This window comes from Aricia agestis, chromosome 4 (genome assembly GCF_905147365.1).
Source record: "Aricia agestis chromosome 4, ilAriAges1.1, whole genome shotgun sequence".
In the NCBI taxonomy this organism is placed as follows: Eukaryota; Metazoa; Arthropoda; class Insecta; order Lepidoptera; family Lycaenidae; genus Aricia; species Aricia agestis.
Window position 1 is genome coordinate 16,896,501 of NC_056409.1, and position 27,525 is coordinate 16,924,025.

General features: G+C 36.1%; 1 protein-coding gene across 1 annotated transcript; it reads right to left on the minus strand.

Moving 5' to 3' along the window:
• Window positions 1-1,085: 1,085 nt before the first annotated feature.
• Window positions 1,086-27,525, minus strand: LOC121726409 (zinc transporter ZIP1-like). Its single transcript, XM_042113757.1, has 5 exons — window positions 27,066-27,525; window positions 5,602-5,855; window positions 4,891-5,060; window positions 2,387-2,721; window positions 1,086-2,034 (listed from the first exon to the last, which is right to left on the minus strand). Exons 1-5 carry the CDS (start codon window positions 27,340-27,342, stop codon window positions 1,967-1,969), a joined length of 1,104 nt encoding a protein of 367 aa, XP_041969691.1. The 5' UTR covers window positions 27,343-27,525; the 3' UTR covers window positions 1,086-1,966.

A 27,525-nucleotide genomic window follows, 5' to 3' on the forward strand; every position in this document is an offset into this window, starting at 1 on the left:
GTAGTTGGTACATATTAACCCCCTTCCTTATAAAAAATATTTACACAGCTGATAACTAAATATACCTATATAATATAGGTCTGCTGTCTTTCAAGTAGTTTGTCATGTGACTTTTCTATACTTATTAGACAAAGACAACAGACAGCGGTGTAAATACATGGTATGTACTATATTTGTATTAGTAAGGGGGTAATTTTTGTAATTTTTTTTGTTTCCTTGTAAAATTCAAAGTAAACCATGTATGGTTAAATGTCCACTACTCCTCTGTTCTGTAAATACATTAAGTATTTGATTGTTGTTCAATGTTCACTGTGTATATTAAAATTACAGCGTTGACTAGAAGACATTGTTACTCTCTAAGTCTAGGTTTTATTTTAATAACGTGAAAAGTTATGGTCAATAACGCGTTCACTATTTACTATTACTTCCCATCTTCATAATACTAAGTAAAAATTATGATTATTAAATAGCTTACTTAATATTAGGAACAATTAATAACTACCTAATAAATAATAATACAATTACATCTGCTGACAGAAAGGGCGCAGGACTTTTGGATTCTACATTAATTAGTCGAAAGATTGAAATGCGATACACTGGTTCTATCGAGCACAGTAGATACATTACTACACGTCTTATGTATAATAATTATTGTACAAAACACTATTAATTTAGCGCAAATATAAAATTACCCATATTGAAAAAACCTACAATGATTGTAAGGTGGCCTTTCTGAGCGGATGCCTACGTCATAACATCTACCTGCATTCCAAATTTCAGCCCGATCCGTCCAGTGGTTACTAGTTTGGGCTGTGCGTTGATAGATCACTATGTCAATCAGTCAGTCAGTCACCTTTGAGTTTTATATACTTACAGTGTGTAACAAAAATAAGTGATAATACTTAAGGGTGTGTACATGTTCCTTGTAGAGAGTTCACTGTGAAAGTAGCAGCTCTGAAAGACGATTTTTTTTTCACTTTTATATGGGCAAGCATAGAATTTACATCGTTGTGGGCAAGGGCCCGAGCGTCATGAGTTTCCCCATACAAAAGTGAAAAATTTTTTTGGTATTTCAGCGCTGCACCACACACACCCTAAAGTATTATCACTTATTTTTGTTACACCCTGTATATAGATGTACCTACGTTACCTATACCTACATTATATTAAATATATTATACATAATTTACAAATCTCACTGAAACTGGGTGTTGGCCACTAATATTTTTTTATCCTGAAGTAAGTACAAATTACAATGTTCTCGTTATAAGTAAATTCTATTTTCGCGTGCGGTCGAAGATGCGCTGATACAAAATATTATATACAAAAAGTCAGATGAGAGTGCAGCTGAGCAATTATTATAAAATAGCGTCTCGAGATCGCTCTATAGAATGACATTATTGATTGTGCGGCGTCACGTTATCGTGGAAGTCGGCTTCCACGATAACGTGACGCCCAGTATTATAAAAGCGCACATTATTGTGATATTTCAACTCTGTTACGTCATAGAGTATGTACAATTAGGCTCAATTTACATTTCACACCGCCACGGAACGAAAGCGACTTTTTGCAGCAAAACTGTAGCACAAAGCTCAATGTACTTTAAATTAACAGTAAAACAGTAAAAAAATACAAGCCGAAATTCTCGACAATCCTCCGGTGCTAATAATACCGCGTCATGAGGTGAAATTGACGCTTCCATTACGTTCCATATCGCGGCTGTATAAATTGAGCTTTAGGTATATATTCTGTGCCTTAGGTATATTACTACGTTCTATGGCTAATGGTCCTCGGACTGTCAGTCTGCACTCTGCCACAGGACCAATTTCCTTCTTGTTGTAGCTGGCACAGGCTGACAGCATGACGACGTTTGTAGCTGCCCCGTGGATGTGACCGGCTGACAGTAAACCACGTTTCTGACTGTTCAGTGACTGTGACAGGCTGCCAGCACCAGACTTCTGGCTTTTCACTCGTCATGGCTGTGTTCGTGGTTGTGGACGCACTCGCCGTGGGAGTGGGTGTGCGCGTGACCAGCTGAAAAAAACATATCACATTAATATTGACAAAAAAGAATTGCAGAAAAGTAGCAGGCAGGCAGGCAGCCGCTGCCGCTTAAATGTATAATGGTCTTTGTCAAAACGGTAAAGTAATCAATTTTTTTTACCATTCCTAAGGGCCCCGAAGCAAAATTTTATACGCGGCCCCGCGAAAGTAAGTTTTTTCAAGGGTCTTTCTAAGGGCCCTAAAAATTCACGTTGGGGACCTCCGTTGTCCGGGAGCCCCGTATATTTGATACGTCATATATGGCGGTAGCTACGCCCCTAGTATGTAGAGACTAGAGTATTCATATTATAGTAACTAAAAGCTTTACTGAAATTAAACTCACTCAACAACTGCAGTCCAAACATCAGGCCAAAGCCGACTAACGCGGAGATGTACTGAAGGATGCCGGTCCTGTCATTCTTCCAGATCTCGAAGAAGATCACGTAGAGTAGAGTTCCCGAGGCCAGCCCCTGGAGCACCACGGAGTATACTCCAGCAGCAGTCGCTCCCTCACCACCCACCAGCAGGAGACCGATACCGATTCCCATGGGGGAGACGATGGCGAATGTGGTGATGTACAACACGGAAAGCCATGTCTTTGTCCGCGTAGCTATCAACTCTACGCCGATACAGAAGGCTATTACCAATTTGTGCGCGGAGACGGCACCTAACATGTACCTGGAATAAGGTATATAAATTTCAAAAATCATTAAAATATTGAGCTATTCAAAATTTAAATTGTTTTATCGTAGGAATAAAATTTTGTAGAGAAAATCTTTTTGGTTCCGCTACCCGCCACTAGATAGCGCTGCTATGACCATTCTTGCGGGGTTATGACTAAAAAGTAGTGACCGACCGAACTTTCGGTTTCGGTTTCGGTTTCGGCCAGTTTCGGCCAAAAAATCTAGTTTCGGCCTTAGTTTCGGTTTCGGCCAAAATATAGCCGAAACCGAAACCGAAACTCATGCATCGTTCGGTAAACTTCGCAGTTAACTCGAGCTTGCTTGCCAACGAGGCCCTGGCTCAATTCACCACCATCTGTTTAATCATGTTTTGAGATTATGTATTCCAGATTAGTCTCAAATCAAAAATTAGCACTTCGTTTTATTTTCATTAAATTGCCTTAACTTATTTTTATCGAAATTATATTATTGAATTTTATTTCTACGATAAAAGCAGGCTTATTTAATATATATAACTGTTGGCAAATTACGTGCTATTTTAACAATGTTTACCAAACAAACGATTTAGTAAATGCTATGATAAATTGATTATATTGTGTGCGAACTTTATTTACTTTAGAATTTTGTTTGGCTGTGAGATTATAAGATATCTTAGGATATATCTTGTGAGATTTATCTAGTAAATCATCTCGCCTCACAAATTTTTTGGACACGCAATCTCTTAGGACTTAGACCGTTCCTACCCTGCTAGAATCTTATCTAGTCCACTTCCCCGTAAGCTTCACTCTTGCAGCCCTCAGTATATTTTTCAGGTTTAGTGGCAAAACGCCTTCTGGAGAAAAAAAGGGACGTCAACTGCAAGTTTGCTTAGTCATTTCGTTTTGAACTTCGATCGCGGTCGTGTCCATGTCTCCCATAAAAATAGTAGTAGTACTGCAATTATTGATTTTGTTTTCAGTAGTACGTCGTTCAGTAGTATGTCTAAGGGAGGATTTCACCAATCGCGCAACTTTGTTTTATTAAACTTAGTTCTCATTAAACGCGTTCCTACGGGGATCAATAAAAAATCAAGAAACGATTTATATAAACTACCCAAACGCATACTTTTTTTCGTCTATGATTTTCGATTCACCATGACACTACACTGGCAGGACGTTAAAGGCTTTAATGAAGTTTAACCTTGCAACATTGGACGTTCTGAAGATAAAACTCGGATTTGTTGTGAACTTTATGTTAGTGAAATGCAATTTGGTGCTATAAACGCGTTTATACGTATAGAACCAATTTTGTGTACACTAAGCGCGTTCTATTTCTTAGATGAATCGCACCTAAATAAAATAACTTCAAATAACTTCTACTCTTGTTTCTTAGGGTAATCCTTCGTTATTCATTAAGGGGGATTTCACCAATCACACGTTTTATTAAACTAAGTTCTCATTAAACAATGAACGCATTTATATGGCGACGTGAATCTCGTTTTGTTTCTAATAGATTTTATATTCTTCATTTAATCGCAATTAATGAATCTAAGTTTACGTTATACGTTTGATTGATGATTTTTATACATTTTTATCATCTTTGAGCCTTGTCACGTTGTTTTAGTAACAAATAGCAAGAAACGATAAATAAGCTAACCAAACGCATATCTGTGAAAACTGTCAACTTAACAATTTTTTCGCCTATGTTTTTCAATCTGTGTGTCTGTGGACATGTGTTTTATGAAGTTAAAACGCGAATACTGGGCGTTTAGAAGATAAAAATCGGATTTGCTGTGAATGAGACGAAACGTATAAAAAAACGGAATATAGTACAAAAAGTTATTCGAGTCTAAAAATAATAATATTTATGGTAAGAAATATCGCAAAAAGTAAAAAATTCAATGTGGTACTTTTTCTTTAGTTTAAAAAATTGTAATTTATGTTAAAAATCAATAAATTTCAGTAAATAATCGTAATTTTGAATGTTTTACAAAGTTTCGGTTTCGGTTTCGGTTTCGGCCGAAACTAAGAGTAAGGCTGAAAGTTCGGTTTCGGTTTCGGCTGAAAAATCAGTTTCAGTCGGACACTACTAAAAAGTAATTGAACGGGGCATTACCCAAACGTGTTATTATTTTAATTACAACGTAATTGTATGTACCTAGTTATTTTATTGGTTTTCAACTCACCAGACATTCGAGGAACTGGACTCCAAACCGACGGCGAGGCCCTCGAAGAGCTCGTGTATGGAGAGGGCGAGTACTATGAGGAGGCCGCGGAGGGCGGACGTGACGTCATCGGCGGCGGCGACCGGCATGTGGCTGTGGCCATGAGGGTGGTGGTGGTGGTGCTCCGTGTCCTGGGGGGTCATAGGGTTGAATGGATGAGTCATTTCATTTGTGTTGTTTTACAATGGTATTACAAAATTGTTTTATGTACTACGTAGTTAGTTAGATAGCGGGTTTTGTATGTTAGGTAAGTATAATTTTCATTGTTAAACGTTGGTTAATAAAAGCAACCAATAATTCAGGCATGCTTACTTAGCCATAATAATAAAAAAAACAAAATTATTTATAAGGGTGAAGCCAAACGAGCGTAATTTGTAAGTCGTAGAATTTCTGCCGCGTAAATATTTTTTCATACAAACCATGACTCACAAATTACGCTCGTTTGGCTTCGCTCTTAGGGCTATGTTGCCTGGAGCTATAAAAATGTGCCAAGCCCTGAAGCTGCGGCCTGCTGCAGTGATCTGTGATGCTCATAATAATTGCCCTAACCCTAATAAATTGGAATAAAATTAACAGTAACATCGCCTACTTGTACTGTTTCGTTATTTGTTTCTATTGTAATAAATAATGTTCTATCTATATTGTAGATATATTGCAGGATAAAGATATTACCTTCTTTTTCATCGAGTCCTCATCAATGAGATCAGCAGTGGAGTTGGTGACGCTCTTGTCTCCCTGCTCGTCGCTGCTGCGTCGACTCTTGCGCAGGCTGAGGTTCCTCACTAGCGGTTGCGCTTTAGCGTTCCTCTTCTCCCGACGGTGGATGTACAAATGGACCAGCTCCTCCACCAGATACATGATGAAGAAGCCGGTGCACATCAGCAGCGCTGACAGCGAGAAGTCAAGTTCGTGCATCAGTCCTTGGCCTAGAAAGAGAGAATCGTGTAATTTTGATGGGGTTCTTAATGTTTGCTGCCCGCTTTTTCACAGCGAACAACGAAATTCGTTTATTTCCGCCATAACATTTATCCTTTGCCCTTACCCAAAAGTATTTTAAGTTCGAAGAGGTAATTAGGTAACATAGACAAAATGAAACACTTTTCCATATAAGTATTAATAAATAATTATAGTTTATAATGTATTCGTGACTTTGCTCTCTAATCGAGACACAAAAGAAAAGGACGAGGTCCTACATTCGGTTGTGGATTTTAGCTTTCGCGGGCTTTGACTTTTGAGCTCGGCGAACGAATAAATATAGTTCGTATGTCTGTCAGGCACTTAAAGTGCCTGACAGACATACGAACTTAAAGTACGCGGGTTTTAAGTTCGCGAACTTACTCAGCTCGCGTCGGTGATAGACGTACGAACTTTAAGTACGAGGGTTTTAAGTCCGCGAACTTACTCGGCTTGCGTCGGTGACACACGAGTACACTGGGTTACCATGTCGTCGACGGAAGAAGCTTTGTGTTATTTAGGAATAATATCATATTACGTTTTCAAAAATAATAAGAAAAAACTAAATCGAAAAGCTTAAGTGTATACGTACGTACATATTTTTCACACAGATGACAACCAATTTCGGTTTCGTTTGACAGCTCGAAGCTCTATTCCGCTAGGTATATTAACTTCATGGTACCAAGGAGATTTATAGTTTGGACAATGAATTTTCTACGTCTACATGTAGGTACATCAGCAGCATCAGCTATCGATGAACACCAATAAATTAATATTTTGTTTGATAACATAAAATAAATTGAGATTTTGTTGATTATTAAAGATTTAAAATTAAAAAAGGTTTTATTTGACTGATAAATGTTAGCATAATTTTTAGCATTAATTACAGTAAATTAACACGACTGATACAAAGTTTAGTAAATTTTGTATCAGTCGTGTTGGCAACACCGCCTGACGGCTCGCGGCTCGCGACTCGCAGTGCTGCCAGACGTACGAGCTACGAGTAAAATTCCAAGACGGCGAACTTACGCGGCGATCTTTAAGTACGCGAACTTTAGGTGACACACAGGCGAGTAAGGTCGTTGAGCCCTAAGTCCGCGTACTTACTCGCGTGTCTGTCACTCCCTTAAAGAAATTCCGCAATGAAGTTTTCGTTTCCTTTCGCTCGGGTTGGCGTTTCCAGACTTCGGCACGGTGTTTGTGTGCGTGCGACTAGACGTATGGAATCATAATATTAATTGCATTTATTAAGTTGATAAAAAATGCTAAGCTTTACCGTGGCATGCGGGAGTCCCCGAGTGCCACACGTACCTATTTCTTTTAATGTCGTAATCTTTTCAACGCCAGCCAGACTGTTCTCAGAAAATCGATTACCTATAGCTTATTAGAACTGTGCAAAATCGATTGTGAAAATGTAGAAAAATATCTAACAGAAAATGTTAGATTAAGATATTCGTATCGGAATGTATGATTTATTTATACCACGACACAAATTATAATCTATTATACATACTGCCTGCGCCAAACTGGGCTTAAAGATTTCAACCACGTACCGCGCGTGCTTATCAAAAACGTGGCGATTTGTATTAATAATATTAATTTTATTAATAACGTCGGTTCTGCCTTAATCAACGCGAAACGTTTTAAATACGCTACGGATTGAGCTACGGATGAAATACCAGTTAATTTTAAGCGTAACAAAATTTAAAAACATTACCTACTTACATATTTTAAATTCTTAATTATTACTCAACTAAATTAAGTCCGCCATTCGGTTGCAGCAAAATTAATTTATCGCGCATAAAAACTAGGTATATTTTAACCCAACAAAACTATCCTTTGTCACAGAATAGATAATAAGTGCCTTTGTCGGTATCTCAAAGTCTCTTCACACCAAATTTCATCGTATTCGGTTCAGCTGTTCAAGCGTCACTTTCTCCATTTTATTTTTAGCAAGGAAATATGTAAATTAGGTTTTCAATAGAAAAGCGAGTTCACGGTCTTGGTCTACATTATTTTACACCATAAATGGACACTATTTGTAAACAATGAGATGCGACAGACAGACAAATAAAAAATCAGTATTGTTTACCTCGCTAATTATGTACGCATCTGCCCAAACAATGATCTACGCGCGCTGAATTACATACCTAATTATGCCATTGTGAACGACAAAGACCACAAAGAGTACAACACGCAGGAATTAAGTTGGCACCTGCTTCCATACAGTATCCTTGGTAAGAGGTGCCTAGTTTACTTTTTGGTGTAGCATAGGGCTTTGTCGAGTGCGAATCGTTAAACAAATAAGGAAATATTTTGTTAATGCAGATTGTACAGGATACCAGTTTCTCTGACTGTGAGGAAATATAATGTAGATGACCTATCGTCGTTGCGCTTGCCAAATCCTGTATGTGGATTATGTAGTTATGGTTGGATTTATCATTAAATTAAAAATGCAGTATGTTGGCAAATCTTATTAAGTATGTATGAACTAAGTAACCTTTAATTTATTGATAAATCCATCAATAATTATTCAATAAAATAGTTTTTTTTTAGGAAAGCAACTTCCGTCGCCCATGGACACTCGCAGCATCAGAAGAGCTGCATGTGCGTTGCCGGCCTTTTCAGAGGGAATAGAGGAGGGTAGGGATGGGAAGGGAATAGGGGAGGGTAGGTAAGAGAATAGGGTAGGGGATTGGGCCTCCGGTAAACTCTCTCACTCGGCGAAACACAGCGCAAGCGCAATTTCATAAATATTATAAATGCGAAAGTGTGTCTGTCTGTCTGTTACCTCTTCACGCCCAAACCGCTGAACCGATTTTGCTGAAATTTGGCATGGAGATACTTAGAGTCCCGGGAAAGGACATAGGATACTTTTTGTTCCGAAAAAATGTACGGTTCCCGCGCGATAAACGAGTTTTGGCGCAACGGAGTTGCGGGCATCATCTAGTATTTCATAAAACTTTTATAGTATTAACTTTGAAAATCTAGTAAAAAAAAAACTAAATTTTACTTACATTATTTTTATGAAATTAAATCGATATAGTATTGATTTTCGCCTTCATTAATACATATTAACTACATAGTATTTGCTTTGAAGTTTTTATCAACATACTAATAAAGTAATAATTAATGTCAATTGGTAGTTAGTATAGTGCGGGAAGGAAAACAATGTCATTTTGTCTAGACACTAGACGCCAGACAGTATCATTTAAAGGTTCAGTATAATAATTTAGGACTTAGGTATCATGTTACCTAAATGGTCCTGAATCCGGTCGTAAAGACCGGAAATCCGTGGTCTAGATAGTTTTTATTTTTAAATTCTCGGCTCGTCGAGCGTTGTAACGTAATTTCTAAATGTGGGGTCACAGTAATCATTACATCACAGTTTTTCACTCAAAGCCCGCCAGTTTTATGTAGCTCAGCGGGGTGAGCCAAAATCTTTTCGTTTTCGCTTCGTTTTAGAATCTACGATGAAAATGTATGGAATTGACATATCACATAAGCGTTCGTTAATATGACGCTGACGTTCGACTCGTCTAATGTCAATTCCATACATTTTGATCGGCGATTCTATAACGAAGCGAAAACGAAAAAGTTTCGGCTAAATGGGCTGGTTTTTAAATATGGAACATGATAATAATATTATGATTATTATGTTGGTATTATTGTAAACGATGAACGGTCGTTTATCAGAGCAAAGGATAGCGTGGGTTATAAAATTTTAAAAATTATCCTTGCGGTCCGTTGCCTTTGCAGGACTGAAAATATTATTATCGTTGCATTATGTGAGTAGGTATTGTATAATTAATGCTTACAAAGCATATTAATATTTTTACTTTTAAAACATAATCTCAACACAGGATTCTAAATTCAAGTTCCATTCCGGCCGCTATACGGTCTACGGACTACGAGCCTTCGATACACCTGAAAAAAGATGTTAGAAATCTATTTATTTATTTCACCAACCTCGAATTTACGCTACAGTAGCAGGATAAAACGGTACTAAAATAAAATAAAAATAGTTTATAAATAGTTAAGGAAACAGACTGAACAAACTTAGGAAAAAGAAACAAAGAGAGAGTATGCTTATACCTTTGCTATAGCGTTTTCGGCATCTAGAACATACCCCGGTGCAGGGCAGGCTGAATGGATACGAAAATAGACGAAGTTTAAATTACTACATAAACAGTATAACTTATAAGTCGTTCTAAGTGCTTTGTGGATCACCTGTTTTGTTCGGCTATTTCCGTATCCATTCGGATGCTTGCTTGCCCTGCCCCGAGGCATTAGGAGGCCCTAGTCATTCTAACATCTTAAAAGATTTTTTTTCTCATTTTTTTTGGCAAAAAAGTGCAGGGCCCCGTGCGAGTTTCTTACGCTGGTTCTTCTCGCCGTGTTAGTTCCTGAACCGGTGGTAGGCACCAGTAGTATCAACATTCTGAAAGCATTTTCTTAAAATCTATTCGAAATAAAACAATTTTTATTTATTTTATTTATAATTATCTAACTTTTACGTCGATTATGAAACTATTTCGTCATTATCTAGGTTTTTTTTTCGTTTGTTGACTTACGACACACCGGTATCGTGATGCTAGGCCAGATCAGCGACGTGCATCTCGCTCACGACTCCCAAGTTTGTACTACCGGAACTGGCTCTTACGTAAACCAGAAAAAAAGATGTCAAGGCTAGAACTGCCTCGTCTACGAGAGTGCAATTATAGCAGTACATTCTGATACCAAGTTAAAAGAACGAAAAAGCCTTATCAAACCGAAGAGGCTTTAACTAACCGCCGTGTCAGCTCGCCAGTGACAGATTAACCCTTAACACAACACAGACAATCACGTCTGAGGGGGCACCAGAGGGATCACAAAAAAATATGTCCTTGTATTGCACGTTCACGTCTTACTCTCACCAAAAACCACAATATCAAAAAAAGTTTCTTGGAAAAAACTAATGTTTTTAAGCGGCAAAGGTTTAAAGACCGATTCTAGTTGACATAGTACAGATAGGGGGGGCCACAGCCATGGATTGCTTAGTTAGGGCATCAAGTATCCGTCACTGCAGCTCGCTCCATATGACAACTTAGGTCATAAGCATACTCAGTGGCAAGGAGTAGTTTTTGACTCTTGTGTGCGTAACAGTAAATAATCTCCAAAGGAAAGGTGTAGTTTCGTTACGCGTGTGTGTGTAACCGGTAACGGCGAGGCGTTCGGCGTTATTAGAATCTCTCTATGGTATTAGCAGAAATGTCCTTTCAAAACCACACGATAATTATAGCGCTTAAAGGTAACAATATGTAAGTATTTAAAAGTTTGTTCGTAGATATTTAATGTCTACAATAAACTCAATGAAGCATTTAAAAACATGAAATGTTTAAAATTATACTAATGTTTGAATACATTGACAAGACTTTTCATGTTATGTTTTCATTAGTGATTGGTAACGCTGTTACACAAGACTTTGAATTGCACGATAGATTAGTTAAACATGCTGATAATATGAACAGTGAGTAGTTCAGTTCATACAGCCAAACAAAGTTTAGGTTATTTAAATTATGCATTAGAGGCCTGGCACATGTCAAGTCAAACAATTTAAAGTTTCTGGCTTTAGCGACACCAGTATGCAGCATCTTCGCTGTGCAAGCAGCAAGTTCTCTGTAAGGCTGTAACTCATAATTAATATATACAATTGAACACCTAAAGTCACGCTTATTTAAAGTCTGTAAACAAAGTTTATTGTTTTATCTAACGTCCGCTTCCAACAGTTCCAACATCAAATCAATTAATGTTAATTTCCTCTAGTTATTCAACAGACTTTATGCAGCTATTGTCTTAACAGTTTGAGTTTTTTGCAGTACATACATAATTGTAAGTCATTAGACAGATGCGATCACTGAAATATTGATGTATGGTGTACTACAATGACTAGTAGGTAATTAATAGTATAGAATTCAGATCCTAGGAAGATTCAAGATATAGTCACGTTTCTTATAAAAACGTCACGGATATCGCATTGCAGTCCTTAAAAATGTAAGTACCTATCTAATGAAACTCTATGTTTTTTTATGTAAGGATAAAAATATCGAGGTACTGTGTAGTGTCAACTTAAAATTAACACGCGAACATTTGCCTCTTTCCTATTTTAATGTTGTTCCAGTTTTGGAGTCCAAAACAACCCTCTATAAAATTGTCTCTTTAGACACAGAATATATATTAGTTGCTTTAGATATAATTTGCATTGCGGATAAAATCTTATAACATTATTATTATATAACATCTTAGGATTTAATTTATTTGTCTGAATTTATCCTGAGTATTGTCCAAAAAATTTAAACTTTTTTAGATTACTTGATATTTCAGCATTATGAGTTGACATTGCAACATTTATAAAGATCTTTTCATCTCTCCATCCGCAACTCGAGTCAAGTTTGACCCAGATTGAAATAAACTGGTGTATATTTTAGTACTTGGCTTCATATTAACGCGGAATGTAAACATATAAATATCTTAGAGAGCTTGTTATATATTTTAATTAATAAAATATAACAAGCTCTAGAAGCAAGAAGAAATATACTCTATAGTTTATGACCTATGTTATACAAAGTACAAACACAACAAACCAGTAACAAAACTAAGTGACAATACTTTAGGGTGTGAATATATACCCCTATACAGACTTCGCTGTGAAGCAGCGCTGCTACTTTCACAATAAAAAACATAAAATAAAATATCTTTTTATTCAAAATGGGTATCATGATACACTTTTTGAAACTCAATGAACTCTATATTATATTATAACCTGTACAGTGTACACACCCTAAAGTGTGTTAGTTTTATTATACCCTGACCCCTGAATATATTTTTATAAACAACAAGAACAGGAGAAAAATATCTTTTGTATGACTAATATTGTGTGAATTATGACCGTAAAAACTATTTAAAGGTATAAATATAAGGTCAACGAGATATGGCATGGCAATAATCAATATTGAAAGCTTAAAGCTGTCAAGTCCGTAGGAAGTCATAAGCTGCTTAGTTCCGTACATTACACAAAACATCTTCTGAGGATGAGGAACTCTACAATTCTTATTTTGTTCAATTGACTTTAAGCCAGGAGAATTATACCAAACTCATGTTTAGTATAATTAGTTATTTAAATTATTGTAAACTGTGTAAGACGAATCGAACTGATCAAATTATAGAATCGTGCTCGTACCTACATCTACATATTGGAGTAGTAAGTATACAGACTTCAACCAAAAATAAAAAAGTACAATTCGTGTGTGTAGGCTTGTCATTCAAAAGATCGTAGTGTGCACACTGTAGTGTGTGTAATGTTTTATTTGTTAAAAAAATGTATGATAAAAGCATAATTTAAAAATAATATTAGCTCGATGCACAGCTCCTTCACCATATAAACTATACCTGACTGTGCAAAATTTCATTAACCTACGTTTCCGCATTTTTCGTCAAAAGGGATCCAAAGATTTTCACTCGCGTATTAATATTATATAGATAGATGATATTGTTATTTCTCGCATAAGCCGGGGAACTAATGCTTTCATTGCCGGGTTTACGGAAAAGGAATGTTTGACATTTTAGCACGAACTCCTACCACGTTAGCGGTAAAGCGAAAATATTAAACGAAAAAGAAAATACATTTTTACAACAGCTGCAGCGGTTGAAATTTGAGTAGGAAATTATATAATATATTTTATTTATTTTTATTTTCTCTGTTAAACAGAACATGCATTATGTCAATCGAAAATAAAAATCAATGTATGTTTTTATTCTAAACTTTAGAATAAAAACATGAATTGATGCTTGAGATTCAGTATTTATTTACACTGTGTTGTGATCGGTTAGTTAGAGAAATTATATTAATAATATCCCGGATTTTTTTTTTAATTAAGGAGAATAGTGTATAACACAGAAACTAACCATGTATATAGTCTAAAAATGAATAAAGCTCCTGAGAAAATTAACTCCAGTCAACCCTAATCGATTCTCATATTATTCACCGTCAAAAACACCTGAGACCATAATATTGTTATCTTATAGGCATAATTTAAGAGGATACACCAGGCGCTAGAGAAATGAATAAAAAGTACGAGTAATATCTATAGCTGTCTCCCTTACCTCAAGCCTATACCGCAGAATGCGATAGAGACAACTGCAGAAAATCCAGAAAATCAACGTTTCGTTGTCCCCTGATTCCTTCTCCAAAACATAACAGATTTAAGTACTTTTTTCACTCAAGATTAAAGAAAGGCTTGAGCTGTGTTCCTATGTTTTTGAACGTTCATATCTTATTTAATAATTAAATGATGAAAAAAAAGAAAACATAGGGACATTGTATTAGTGGCCGTAGATATTCAGGGAAAAAATTATAACTTTACTAGCATTATCCAGGGAGAAAACAGGGGACAACGTTTGTATGGAAAAAAGGGCGGTGTGGACTCCTCTTAAGTATCATACAGTAAGGCAATCTGTGCCCTAGAACTGAAACTCAACGCGCTAGAGCTGCTGCATTATTTTGTTCCTTAAATTTTAAAGTTACGTAAGCTCACTCTTATGTGTGCGTGCGCCTGATATGGGCGGTCAAGTATAAAGATAATATTATAGTTCTACCTATACAATTTATTTTGCAATATGCTTTGACTGACCGTGAAGTAATGGTAGCGTGGACCGTGGACGATAGTGAAACGTAAGTTCAAGACCAACACTCGCAGGCGATGTAATTGTCGCCTAGCGTGACTGTTTTGTTTCAATGTTTTAGAAAAATGGAGAGTTGGTACGTCAACCTTGGCTTTCGTGCTAGTTTCTACGAATCGCTTACAAAACTAACGAAAGTGGAAACTATAATTATGATATTAGTAGTAGAACCTACAGTCGGCGTAGAGCCTTAGAGCATTACTGTCGCGTTAACTCGACAATTTTACTATTGTACTAGGTACAAAAAAAGATACAAACTACAAAGTTTTTCAATTTGTTTCCTTATAGTAAGGCCGGCAACGCACTTGCAGCTCTTCTGATGCTGCGAGTGTTTATGGGCGACGGAAGTTGCTTTCCATCAGGTGACCCGTTTGCTCATTTGCCCCCTTATTTCATAAAAAAAAAAAAAAAAAGTATAGGTAAGCAATAGATTGCTTGCTACGCGACAAACATCGCGAGTCTCACAAAACTATTTTTGATCGCCGCATGCGCATTGCGCATGTTTCTTATGAGTTAGTCATGTAACTATATAGCCTTTAGCCGAATTGCATTTGATAGCTACGACTTTCGACTGCGAAGTTAGATGTCAGAAAATTATATCGCGATATCGCGATATTTGACATATCGCGATATTAAGCGACATGAGTCATGACTCATGACGCTTGCTAACTTCACTGTCGAAACTGTCGAATGTAATTTGACTACTTTTGCTCGGCAATCAGTATACAGTTAACTGAACATTTGTACCTCCACTCTGACGCTGGCAAGTGGCAACTCCTAAGCGAGGAGTGTCGAGGAGGCATCATACATATACGCCAAAAGAAGAAGAAGAAGTCAAATTTCGTAGCAAGCGCCAGGTACCTTTGTCAATAGTGCGAAAAAAATTCTGCCGCATCCACGAGGGGAGGCTGCGAGATGTCACAACTAAAGAACCATAAAAACGTATCAGGAATCGCATTGGCCCCATGCCAAGTGGGCCGCTGACCTCGACATGAGCTAAATTACGATTCACACCTTATTGATTGATGCTTACGAGACCAATTGCGCAGCTCGCTGTTATGGCTCTCGTCAACAATTAGCAAGTACTAGCTTTAATGGTCCTAAGCACAAGGCGAGGAAAAAACTTCATATTAAATGAAACATTCGTAGCTTTATTCTTTTATTGAATCTATCTATTGATTACACGGTATATTATCTGATGTGCCTTATACCATAACCGAGTTTAGTAGACCGCGTTTAGAATGTGCTAGCCTAGCGCAAATTTATTCAACCTTCTGAAACTACTGAAATAACCAGTGGAAAGTTAAATCGTTCTTATTTTCAAATAGCGAATAACTAGTTTGTAAGTGATTTCCTAATGAATAACTTTCTTTCATTTTATATCTGGGTAATAGATTATAATTTATAATATGATATGATTATATGTCAGACTTGGCATATGATTATATGCCAGACTTAAGTTATTTAGTCAGGTTACTAAAACAATTGAAAATAGAAAAAAGACTGGAACATTATTTATAAATTATGTACGATGATCATATTAATTAGATATGATTAATTACGATGTAGATATATTGTATTGTTCTTAGAAATCTTATTTTGCATCAAAATTCAAATGTTACAAACAATTCCATGGAAAATGTCTGCAATCTGCATGCAGCATTGTTTCAATCGAATTGACACCCTATCGACCATCGGAATTCGGAACGAAATCGATATATTCCATACAAGACTGCAATTGTTTGCTAATCAGAACAATTGCACATAAAAATACGATCTGCATAAAGATTGATTGAATTTAAATTTTTTAACCGAGCTTGAATATTTTGATGGACTTATTGAACCTTAAAGCTCTCTAAAGACGTCCTACGAGTTACAACCTTCAGTCTACAGAATAGAGGTCACGAACAAATTATGGTACGGTAAGTATATTATATTTTATTGGGTAGTTGTAGTAGGATACTTTTCCAAAGATAATAGAGACACGTGTAAAAATAATAAGCTATTATTCATATCCTGAAATTCAACGGTTTCACTTTTACTATGTAATGGATTGCACTGAAACAGAAGGTTATAAATTCAAAGTGATTAAATAGTATTATTGTTCACTTTAGCACCTAATAAAATATATTCACAATACATTCGCATACGTGCGTCGTCGGTCGCTCTACGAAGGGTTACGCGAACCGAAGGAATGTAGAGACTAGAGATGATTTCATACACGCCTACGAAAGTCCTCTGTGGGCGTATATTGTATTTAATAATAGATTCTAGTCTGCTTCTTCGACCTTCAAGTAACTTATGCTTTCTAAGATGAGTGCAGGCTTACCACCTACACTTTGTGAAAAGGTATTCTAAAAATAGAATTGGTCTTAAACTGAGATACAAATTATAATAATATTTATAATTTGTATCAGATTAGTTTAAAACCAATTCTATTTATAGTTTATACTAACTTAATAAATTAATGATATATTTTTAAATATAAGTTCACCGATTTTTAGAGAATTAAAAAACCTATTTTCAATTAATTATTTATCTAATGAAACTGTAGCACGTACCCTCTGCTCTGACCCTTGCGTAATAACTTGTATTCCCTATTCGAATCGTCATAGTTAACAGAAATCGATTTTATTCTTCTTCATAAAGCGGACAATAGACTAACCGACATATTTAAGTATGAGTAAGCCAGTACGAGACCCTTTTACGAGTTACAATTTATAATACGTGATCGGTTATTCTGTTCTAGTAGACTTTCTATTTGTTAACGCCTTATCCTCAGTCGTTGAACTTGTAATGGGCTAATTTTATTTACTTTTACCTGTTCATTGAATCATGACATAACAATACTGTTTTATTAATTGCATAATTTGAATGATTAGGCTATGAACTACTTGATTACCTAATAACTAAGTACATCATGTGACTCATGAGTAAATTAGAATTTTATGACACACTTCTTTCCCTGCCAAATATACCTCGTTTTACTAGGTACGTAAAACTTTACGAAGAGCGTAAATTCAAAGGTCAACGTGCATTCGTTTTATAATAATGATCTCTTTTCTTAGATGTTTTTTTTGGCTCGTTACGCTCGTTAGGCATATTTACTAAAATATGCCTATTTGCTTTTATCTCCGTATTGCGGAAAAAAACAAAATATGCGACGAAGTCGTAAGTCATGTTGTCGTTTATCAGATAAACGTATTAAACGGACGCCGATAAACGACAATTGAAATTCGTTTATCTTATCTGTTACGGCTTTTTGTCTCGAGTGTGCCGTTTTGAAATTGCATGAAATGTTAAGGCTACGCTTTTGCATGAATATACTTAATTTACAAAGCTACACAAGTTCAAAGACGCGACCGTGAAGCATTGATCATAATCCTTATTAGGGTTCCGTGCCCAAAGAGTAAAAACGGGTCCTGTAACTAAGATTTCGCTTGCTGTCCGTCTGTCTGTCTTTAGTCCGACTTTACTTGGCTGAAAATTATAAAAAAATATCAGTCGTCAATTAACCGGTTAGACAATAGGTTTTCCGTCATTCTGACCAAACTGATGAATTGAACTGATGCCAGACCGAGCGTGTAACCCTAGTCTAAGAGAAGGAATTACGCAAGCTGCTGTTTGTAGGGCAATAGAAGAAGCTCTACGAAGGACGGAAGGACGGAAGGAAGAGGCCAACGGTAATTCGCAGTCCTTTCAGTATCCGGTAGCTCTCAGTTCTGAACAATCCCAAATCCCAATCTGACGATTCTTGATCGATCGATCGATCGATCAATCACTTGGACTCAAGGTCTTTTTGAGTAGGTCGCATCGAAGAAATTGATTTCGTAGACATATTATGGCGGACCTACTACCTACGACCTATCTACCAATTCCATTAGTACATGTACTATAGCGACCGGACCATATTAATACCTCTACAAGTGCAATCTACATAGGTACTAAATATTACAATAGCAATTATAGAGTTTATTATAATATTGAAATTAACGTTCAAAGGAAAAACATAATTTATCATGTCGGAGTTACCGGTGATGTAACATTATAATAATGTCATCATGTGGGCTGTGGGTTTTCAATTATTTTTAGGGTTCCGTACCCAAAGGGTACGGAACCCTAAAAATAATTGAAAGGGTAGACTTCTGAAATTTTCACAGATTATGTATTTCTGGTGCCGCTATAACAACAAATACTAAAAACAAAATGAAATTTATATGTAGGGGGGGGGGGGGGGCTCCCATACGAAAAACACATTTTTTTTCCTTATTTTCACTCTTTAACGGTACGGAACCCTTCATGCGCGAGTCCGACTCGCACTTAGCCGATTTTTTAATTTTTGTGGGCATCAATATTACTAAGTATTTGTATGATTTATTATGATCAAAGTCTCCAAAAGTCGTACAATTCAGAGTGTAGAGAATAGTGATGTTGAGTATAGCGGGAATTTTTTCTTCATAACACAGCAGGCACTATGAACGCCAATATGTCCGCGTTTACTTTGCAATGTAGCACAGTCTGCAGACTTCAGTAAACTTTAAGCCTAGAGGCTTAGCCAGGGATTCCCAATGTGTCTACAGAACCTATACTGGATTATTCAAAATTCTATATAACCGCAGGAGCTCCGTCAGTGTCCATGAAAATGTGAACGATACAAAAGTGCATGTTTGTTTGTTCGTTACCCTTATTGCTTGGATAATAATAATTAATTGATGAAATTCAAACATTAATCAAAAATAGAGAAAAGTCTAAACAATAAAAGAAACAGACAGATTTATTCTATACTAGTTTGAAATCAATTTTATGAAGAAATAATGTTTTTAATGTTCCTTTATCCTGAAAGATTAGGAACCCCTGTTCTACTCCACGTGACAGAGATACTATAAGATAGCGTTCTCGTTAGCGCTCTATTTGTGTGGGAATATGTATTTGTGTGGGAATATGTAACACATACATTGTAAGGCCGTAGGCGTACATGTTGCAAAACTTCTTGAGTTATATGCTCCTGTTTGCATCGACACTTTAATAAATAAATCTATACTAATGTACATGCGAAAGTCTATCTGTCTGTTATTTAACGCCCACACCATTGAACCAATTTTGCTGATATCATATAAATACTATGAGTAGCGAGAAAGGACATAACTAGTATCCTTCCTTCCTTCCTTTCCCGAATTTATCAAGAATAAATAATTAATATACATTTCCCGCGCGATAAACTATTTTCTAAGCAACATCTTGCGGGCGAAATTCAGGATAGACTGTAGATATAATAATAAGTAATAACTTACGTCGACTGGGAAGGTCAGCAAACCGATTCCAATGACTATTCAAGCAAAAAAAAACACTATGTAAACGCGTAGTTTTCTAAGTTGTTAAATTTTAATTTAATTGTTTTCAAATTTCCGTATAAACTATTAATCTACCAATTTTAATATAAGTACGTATTAACTCCGTAATAATTACAGAAACACAATTTTCAACTTAAAATTTTTTGTTTTCATTTAGATCAACATGAATCGCAACTTAGTACCTATTTAAATGTTAAGAGGCGGAAATGAAAATAATCTTTAAATGTATGTTGTCTAAAAGAAATAAAAACATTTATTTATTTGAGATCTGATTAGATCCTATATTATAACCTAGGTATTAGATATTTCATTACGAGGTGTATAAACAAAACTCGCCCTTGACTTTACAACGAACTGCGTAGTATGAACTGTGCAATCGAAATATAAGTAGTAAAACGTGTATTTTTGATATACTTAAACAAAAGTTTCATCATTAAAAGTTAGTGCTTGTTGTTTGAAAATACCATGTACTATGTCATCTTAGAAGTTAGATCGAGGTCACTTGGTTTCGTTGCGCTGCGTTATAACCTACGTTATAACATATAACTTATAAGTTATAACGTAAAGCAACGCATTCTGTAACGTAACGTAAAGCAAAAATTGTAGCTTCGCTATTACATACTCGTACAGTATAATTTTCTGAGTTATTTTGGAACTTTGTATATAATGTATTATACCTACGTATGAGAATATTCCATCATCGGCGTAAAGATAATTATAAGGGAGATGTCGTCTGTCGTCTGCGATCTCCCACTTATAACTTATATAAAATTCTCGTGTCACAATGTTAGATAGCGTAGGTACTCCTCCGAAACAGCTTTACTGATTTAACCAAATTTTATATACATATTCAGTGGGTCTGAGAATCGGCTACTGGGTACTTTTTATATTGATAAGTGTATTTGTTGAATAAATAATAGTAAATTATTACAACTCGAGACTGACAGCAACCAATGTTTGTGCGACGGGATAGCGATGGACGTTGCCATGGTGACAGACTTATTTAGTCACTTCAATAAAATAATACGGGCGAAATACTTTATATGGCAAAGACACGTTTGCCGGGACAGCTAGTATATCTCTAAACTAAGTAACCGCAGTCAATAAGTACCATTTCCCACGCCCCTGACAGGTTTCCTCACGCGCGGGTAATCATGCGTCAATTAAGGACGAGGCAGGTATAATATGTACAAGTCCGGGTAGCCGTGAAAAGCCACGGCTACTATATTATTATGTATGATTTATGAATTGTTGTATATTTGGTTACCTACCCATGACAAAATTGTACCTCAGACCGCGTCTGACTAAAGAAGTAAGACATGAAAATGCATTCGCTAGTTTCGATAGCGAAGTCAGATGTCAAAAATGTATGTAATTTGACTAGCGCTAAGGGCCAGGCCACAACACTGCGTTGCGAGTTGCGACGTCGCGTCGCATCGCGAAATCTCCATTGCTTTTCTAAGGTTGTTTTTGCGATGCGACGCCGCAACGTAGTGTTGTGGCCTGGCCCTAAGGTCATGAGTCATGACTCATGGCGCTTGTGATGCGTTGTGTCAAATCTCATACATTTTGACATCTAAATTCGCTATCGAAACTAGTACTTAAATTGAATAAGAGCTCTGTCGAATACAAGGAGTAAAGGGTCTGGGAGACTGGTTTTACATTTTTCCCGACTTATTATTATTTACGTCGCATTACTTATCATCTTTTTCCTGATTTAATGGGTGATAATATCAAAGTGAGTTTTTGTATTGTTTACTGCAACTAATGAACTATCGATACTAGGTATATGGGTATGCGCGATCAATTGTAATATCTTATCGTACATAACATTGTGACATGCTTGTGTAAACTATTTTTAATCCACATTATTGAACTAATAATACATGGAAATAAAACGTACAATAATTACAACTTGTGCTTTCAAAAGAAAACCACGGACGTAAAAAATTTTTACGTCCGTGAAGAAAACTAACAAAATATATCTGGTATTATTTAGCAAAAATTAACTCAATATAATATGAAAGTTATATTCTTGTGGTAAGTGGTAACAGAATTTTATTACTTCTAAGAAAGAAAATGACGTTTAAAATGAATTTTGTTGTTATTCGACAATAAATCAGGTTTTGTGGGAAATTCCAATATGCAGCACTAACCCAAGTCCTCCGCTTAGCTTGAGGAAACCTTCATACGTTTGTAAGTCTGACTTTGTTTCTGACTTATATGTTCTGACTTGTATTCTAACTGTTGCTTCTCAATACATTTTGGATAATGTAATATATGTTAGAAAAAATATAAATAAATTTAAAGTTAAAAGTGACATACACTGTAGAAATACTAGAAATAAGCACCAGCTGGACATGCCAGTGATCAGACTTAGTAAAGTCAGTAAATCTTTTAAAGGTCAATGTATACGCCTTTACAATAAAATCCCAGAAAACGTTCAAAATCTTTCCATTACTAAATTTAAAAAGTAGTCAAAGAGCGTTTGTGTGCCAAAGCTTATTATAAGGTCAATGATTTCATAGAAGATGGCACATCTTGGGAGTAGGATGGCTTCTTGCAAGGCTACTTCTACATTATTATATTATGACTTACAATTATGTATGTTGACATTGTATATAATATTAAGTTACAAAATTGTAAACTTTATTTTAAAAGAACAATTTTTCTCTCACTTTTTTGGTAAAAAGTGGAACCCGTGCGAGTTTCTTACGCCGGTTCTTCTCGCCGGGGTAGTTCCCGTACCGGTGGTAGGCATCAGGTAGACATTCTGAAAAAACTTGATTCAAATTTACTCAGAAATAAAACATTTTTTATTTTTATTTTATTTATTTTCTGTCTTGTGTCTCTTACTTACCTCCCCCCCACACTTAAATCGCTGGACCGAAATTAGACTTTTTGTCTATATAAATCTCTAAAGATTGGAGATACTTTGAATCCTGCCTGCCTAGCATACGCCAACGAGATATCTCACTCTCGAGATAATTAAAAACTACTCGTCTCATATTGTCAAAATCTCGACGTTATCTCGACAAAACTCTATAAAAATGTATTATTTCGATTATAGAGAGATAGAGATGACGACGCGAGAAAAAATTTTTGTCATGCTAGGGTCAATAGAGATGAAGAAACAAACCATCAAACATCGAGAAAACATGTAGAGTGAGATATCTCGTTGACGTATGCTAGGCAGGCAGGGAATGTACTGTATAAGAGAGTTTTTGTTACCAAAAATGGTGCTATAAAGTTTCGACATTAACAAAGTTGCCTAGCAAAGTGCATATTTTAGTAACTTCCTGGTTGCTGGAAATCATTATAAGTATTGTATCATTCCTACATTTATCATTAAAGTTTAAACTGATATATTACAAAAGTGGTTTAAAGGACAAGAACAAATCGTTCTATCTCTATAACTATAATATTCGTATTACACAGTGCGGTTTTAATTTTTAAATACTAGGGGATAGTAGTCCGGGTTCCCTTCCCATCTGCGAAAAATCTTGAAAGTGGTAGCTAACAGAGATAGAAAGGATTTCAGACTTTGATTGATCGTCCTAAAATATGGATTGTTCCATTTGTAGGACAATGTCACTCTTAAATTAAGTACATAACTAATAACCTATCAATTTACAAAAAATCAGCTGGATAGGGTTCCGTTTTAGGGCTCCGTAGTCAACCTAGCATAGAGTAAGTATAAGTGAGACGTATACATTTCTCTGGTAATTTGCATAAGCCCATGTACGTGGTCGACAATAAGCGGCAATGTCCGATATATTATATTCGTATGCGATGCGCGTATGCATATGCTCTCTGTTTCCCTTATTGAATTGTTAATAAGTCAAATAGTTGAGCGTCCGGCGCATAGCTTTACTTAAGGCCTCCGTATACGGTGAGGCTGATCGGTCCGGTCGGTCAGGCTGACCTGACTAGACACGTTTTGTGTATTCCTATGTATATTTTTTTTATACACAGTGCTCACGAGTCCGGTCAGGTAGGCCACCCTGTATAATGTATAATATACATTATACAGGGTGGCCTACCTGACCCGACTCGGAATATACATTGTATTATATTTCCCTTTACGAGACGACATTTAGGTTAAGCTTTTTAATGAACCGTTGGAGGAAAACTGATATGTTTCTAGGGTTCCGTACCCAAAGAGTAAAAACGGGACCCTATTACTAAGACTTCGTTGTCTGTCCGTCTGTCTGTCACCAGGCTGTATCTCAAGAACCGCTGTAGCTAGACTAATGAAATTTTCACAGATTATGTATAGATCTGTTGCCGCTTTAACAAAAAAATACTAAAAACAAAATAAAATTAATATTTAAGGGGCGCTCCCATAATGGTGTTATCAATAATGGCAGTAGGTAGGCATTTGAAATTTTCACAAAGGCCTAAATAATACTTGTACTTTAATAACTAATAATAATCATCGCAAAAATCCGCCTCCATACAATTTGTATGGAAGCGGAAATCCGCTGCGCCCCGACACAGTGTGCGATACGCGCATCCGCTTCCATACAAATTGTATGGAGGCGGATTTTTGCGAAGAGCCCCGGCACGCTGAGCCCCGGCACGGCCCGTCTCAGTGTGCTCACTCCTTTAAAGCCTAAAATTTTCAAAGCACTACGTCTATTTATGTTAGCACTATGTATATTTTCCTGCTGTTACGCAATGTTATTTGTAATATTGTTTTCTACTCCGAATACTAACACGATATTAATTCGAGTTTTGAGCGACGAATATAACTGACTTAATGGAATGACTATTGCTGACTATTTTATGTTAGGTTATATTATGACATGTGCAATATGCATAATTAATTTAGACGTATTAAATTAAACGTTCAGCAAAGCTAAATAATTATTACTTTAAAAGATATAGTACTGTATGTATGTATTTCAAAAACACAAACACAACACAACAACAAAAAAGTATCATGGGCAGTTGGCGGATTATCGTGATTTTGTTGGGCTATGGCAAGCCTCGGCAAATTGATTATTGACATTACCCGACCAAATAATGCGTTATTTGGTCGGGTAATGTCAATAATGCTTAAAATTTTCTATGGTGCAAACGCTATAAAAAATCTTATAACACCCATATTTAAATGCGAATAAGGAAGATGTTCGCAACGTTTGAAGTTCTTGGAAAATGTACAAAGAAGTCTAAAGAAGAAGTATAGTTCCGGTTACGATACCATGCAGTGATACAATAAACGTGTTTAACCGGCGAAGTGCGGTAGGTTCGATAATATTAAATATAAATATCGAATGCATAAAAGTTTTCAGTTTGTTTTAACTGAGTTAAAATAATTTGAAAGGTGTTAAAATTTTTCATGCAGGATAAAAATCGGCCAAGTGCGAGTCGGACTCGCGCACGAAGGGTTCCGTACCGGTAGGTATAGAGTGAAAGTAGAAAAAAAAATGTGTTTTTTGTATGGCAGCCCCCTTAAATATTTACTTTTAAATTTTATGATTAATTAATAAAGTACAAATTAAATTAGGGATTTTGTGAAAATTTCAAGTGCCTAGATGTTGCCATTATTGATTACGAGCAAAAAAGGCCAAAAAAACACGTTTCTTGTATGGGAAATTAACTTAAATATTAACTTTATTTTAGGTATTTCTTGTTATAGCGGCAATAGCACCAACACAATCTGTGAAAATTTCAGAAGTCTAGCTATAGTGGTTCTTGAGATACAGCCTGGAGACAGACAGACAGACAGACGGACAGACATCGAAGTCTTGGTAATAGGGTCCCGTTTTTACCCTTTGGAACCCTAAAAATAAGCTATATTCCTATCATAAAAACTAAAAAGCATATTTTTGATATAATTGTTGCCTAAGAAAATTATAGAGGCTAAAAAAATGCTAAATTACGTGTTATTTTATTATTATGCGCGTTAGCTATCAGTTAAAAATAATGTGAAAACTTTTATGTCCAAAGTCCAAAAAAAGTGATCTAAGATTATAAACCAAACCAAAAATCTTAGATGACTTTTTTAGTAAGCCAGTTTTCAGGTCTGCACTATTTTCCCTAACTCGTGAACTACTGAACCAATAGTTCCAGTTAAGATGAGCGGTCACCGGCACACATACCCAGTGACTGTTACGCAAGTGTTAGATAATGCAAATGTCTACAGCCAGTACGTTCTAATAGCTAATAAGCAATTGAACTTTTTTGACAATCGCGCCCCAGTTCAGACGAGACGAGCTAATTTTACGCTCCGTTTACAAAGATTGTCATTGATTTTATAATAAAAAAATAATATATATAATTAAGTAGTCCAGTACTTGATAATTTAATAAACACCCAAACATATAATAAATATCACAGGAAGTTTAAATATTATGTAGATATGAATTATTAACAATAAATATTAAAATGAAGCCCGCAAATCCTTTCAACATTTTTAGCTATCTTCTATATTTTCCGATTTTGCATACCACGATTTAAAATCACCCTGTTTGTATATAAGTAATTGGAATGAAGTGTCTCAAAACTTTTAATTAATTAAGGGTAGGATATTGCGTAATTTTCCGGAAAATTTAATTTGTAACCGTTGAACTCTTTTCGTTGTCAAAAGTTTGTCAATGATGTTTTTGTTTTAAAATACTTTAAATCAGATATTATGTATGTGATCTATGTTATTGTGATTTGTGGTTGAACCAAAAATATTCTTATCACAGATAAACTATTGGAATATAGTTAAAAAATTGTGTTAAATTCATAAAATATCAATGTGAAATATATTTTTTTTCACCTACAGTTTCGCAATGATACTTTTTACTGTATAGACACATGGTAAGTGTGTGAACAGGTGTAGTATTGCCAAACTACACTTCCGAGGCTGAGGAATGCTTTAGCAACGTGTGTCGTAAATGCCCAGTCACTCGACCAAAACCTCGCTTTACTTGTTACGACTTGTGATTTTGCTAAATTATTTTTGTTGCTCTTTAATATTATTCAAAGCTTAATAAATTATGCATACATAATCGACATTACCATAATTTATTTTATAAATTTTCACGCGAGGTAATCAATCTATTGTCTGCAGTCGGCAGCCTGACATTATAAAAATTGAACATAACCAAAACTACTCACAGACTAGATCCTCAATGTTGTGGTCGACCTCTGGCACCAGATGCAGGAAGGTGGTCGACAGCAGGACACCTCCTCCGAAGGACAGCAGGGTCATCACAACCTTATTCTTCGACTTCAGATCGCCGGCCTCATCGGGCTTGATCCATTTGAATTTTTTGGCCAAAAACAAGGGAACTATTCCACAAATCATGGAGGCAGAGAACAGCACCGCCATCGCCACTCCCTTCGCCAGAACCACCTCATTGGTGTCATCGTTATTCACTTCTACGTCGGCCATTTTTTCCTTCGAAGTGACTTCCAAAAAGGAGGTTCTATATATTTTTAATGGTTCCGTCTCCACCGGTCGGGAAGTCAATTGGCCGCATGAAGGATCCGCGGTCTTTTATACCGAAGCCGATATCAGATATTATATTATGCGCGTGCGCCGGTCCGGAGCGACGCGCTAGCACTATCTGCCCTC

Bases quoted from the DNA above. Each gene is read 5' to 3' on its own strand.
- LOC121726409 (XM_042113757.1), bottom strand. From the start codon at position 27,342: ATGGCCGACGTAGAAGTGAATAACGATGACACCAATGAGGTGGTTCTG. The intron at 5,856-27,065 runs GTGAGTAGTTTT...CTCTCTTTCTAG, and splicing joins CAACATTGAGGATCTAGTCT to GCCAAGGACTGATGCACGAA. The intron at 2,035-2,386 runs GTGAGTTTAATT...TGTTTTTTTCAG, and splicing joins GTTTGGACTGCAGTTGTTGA to CTGGTCACGCGCACACCCAC.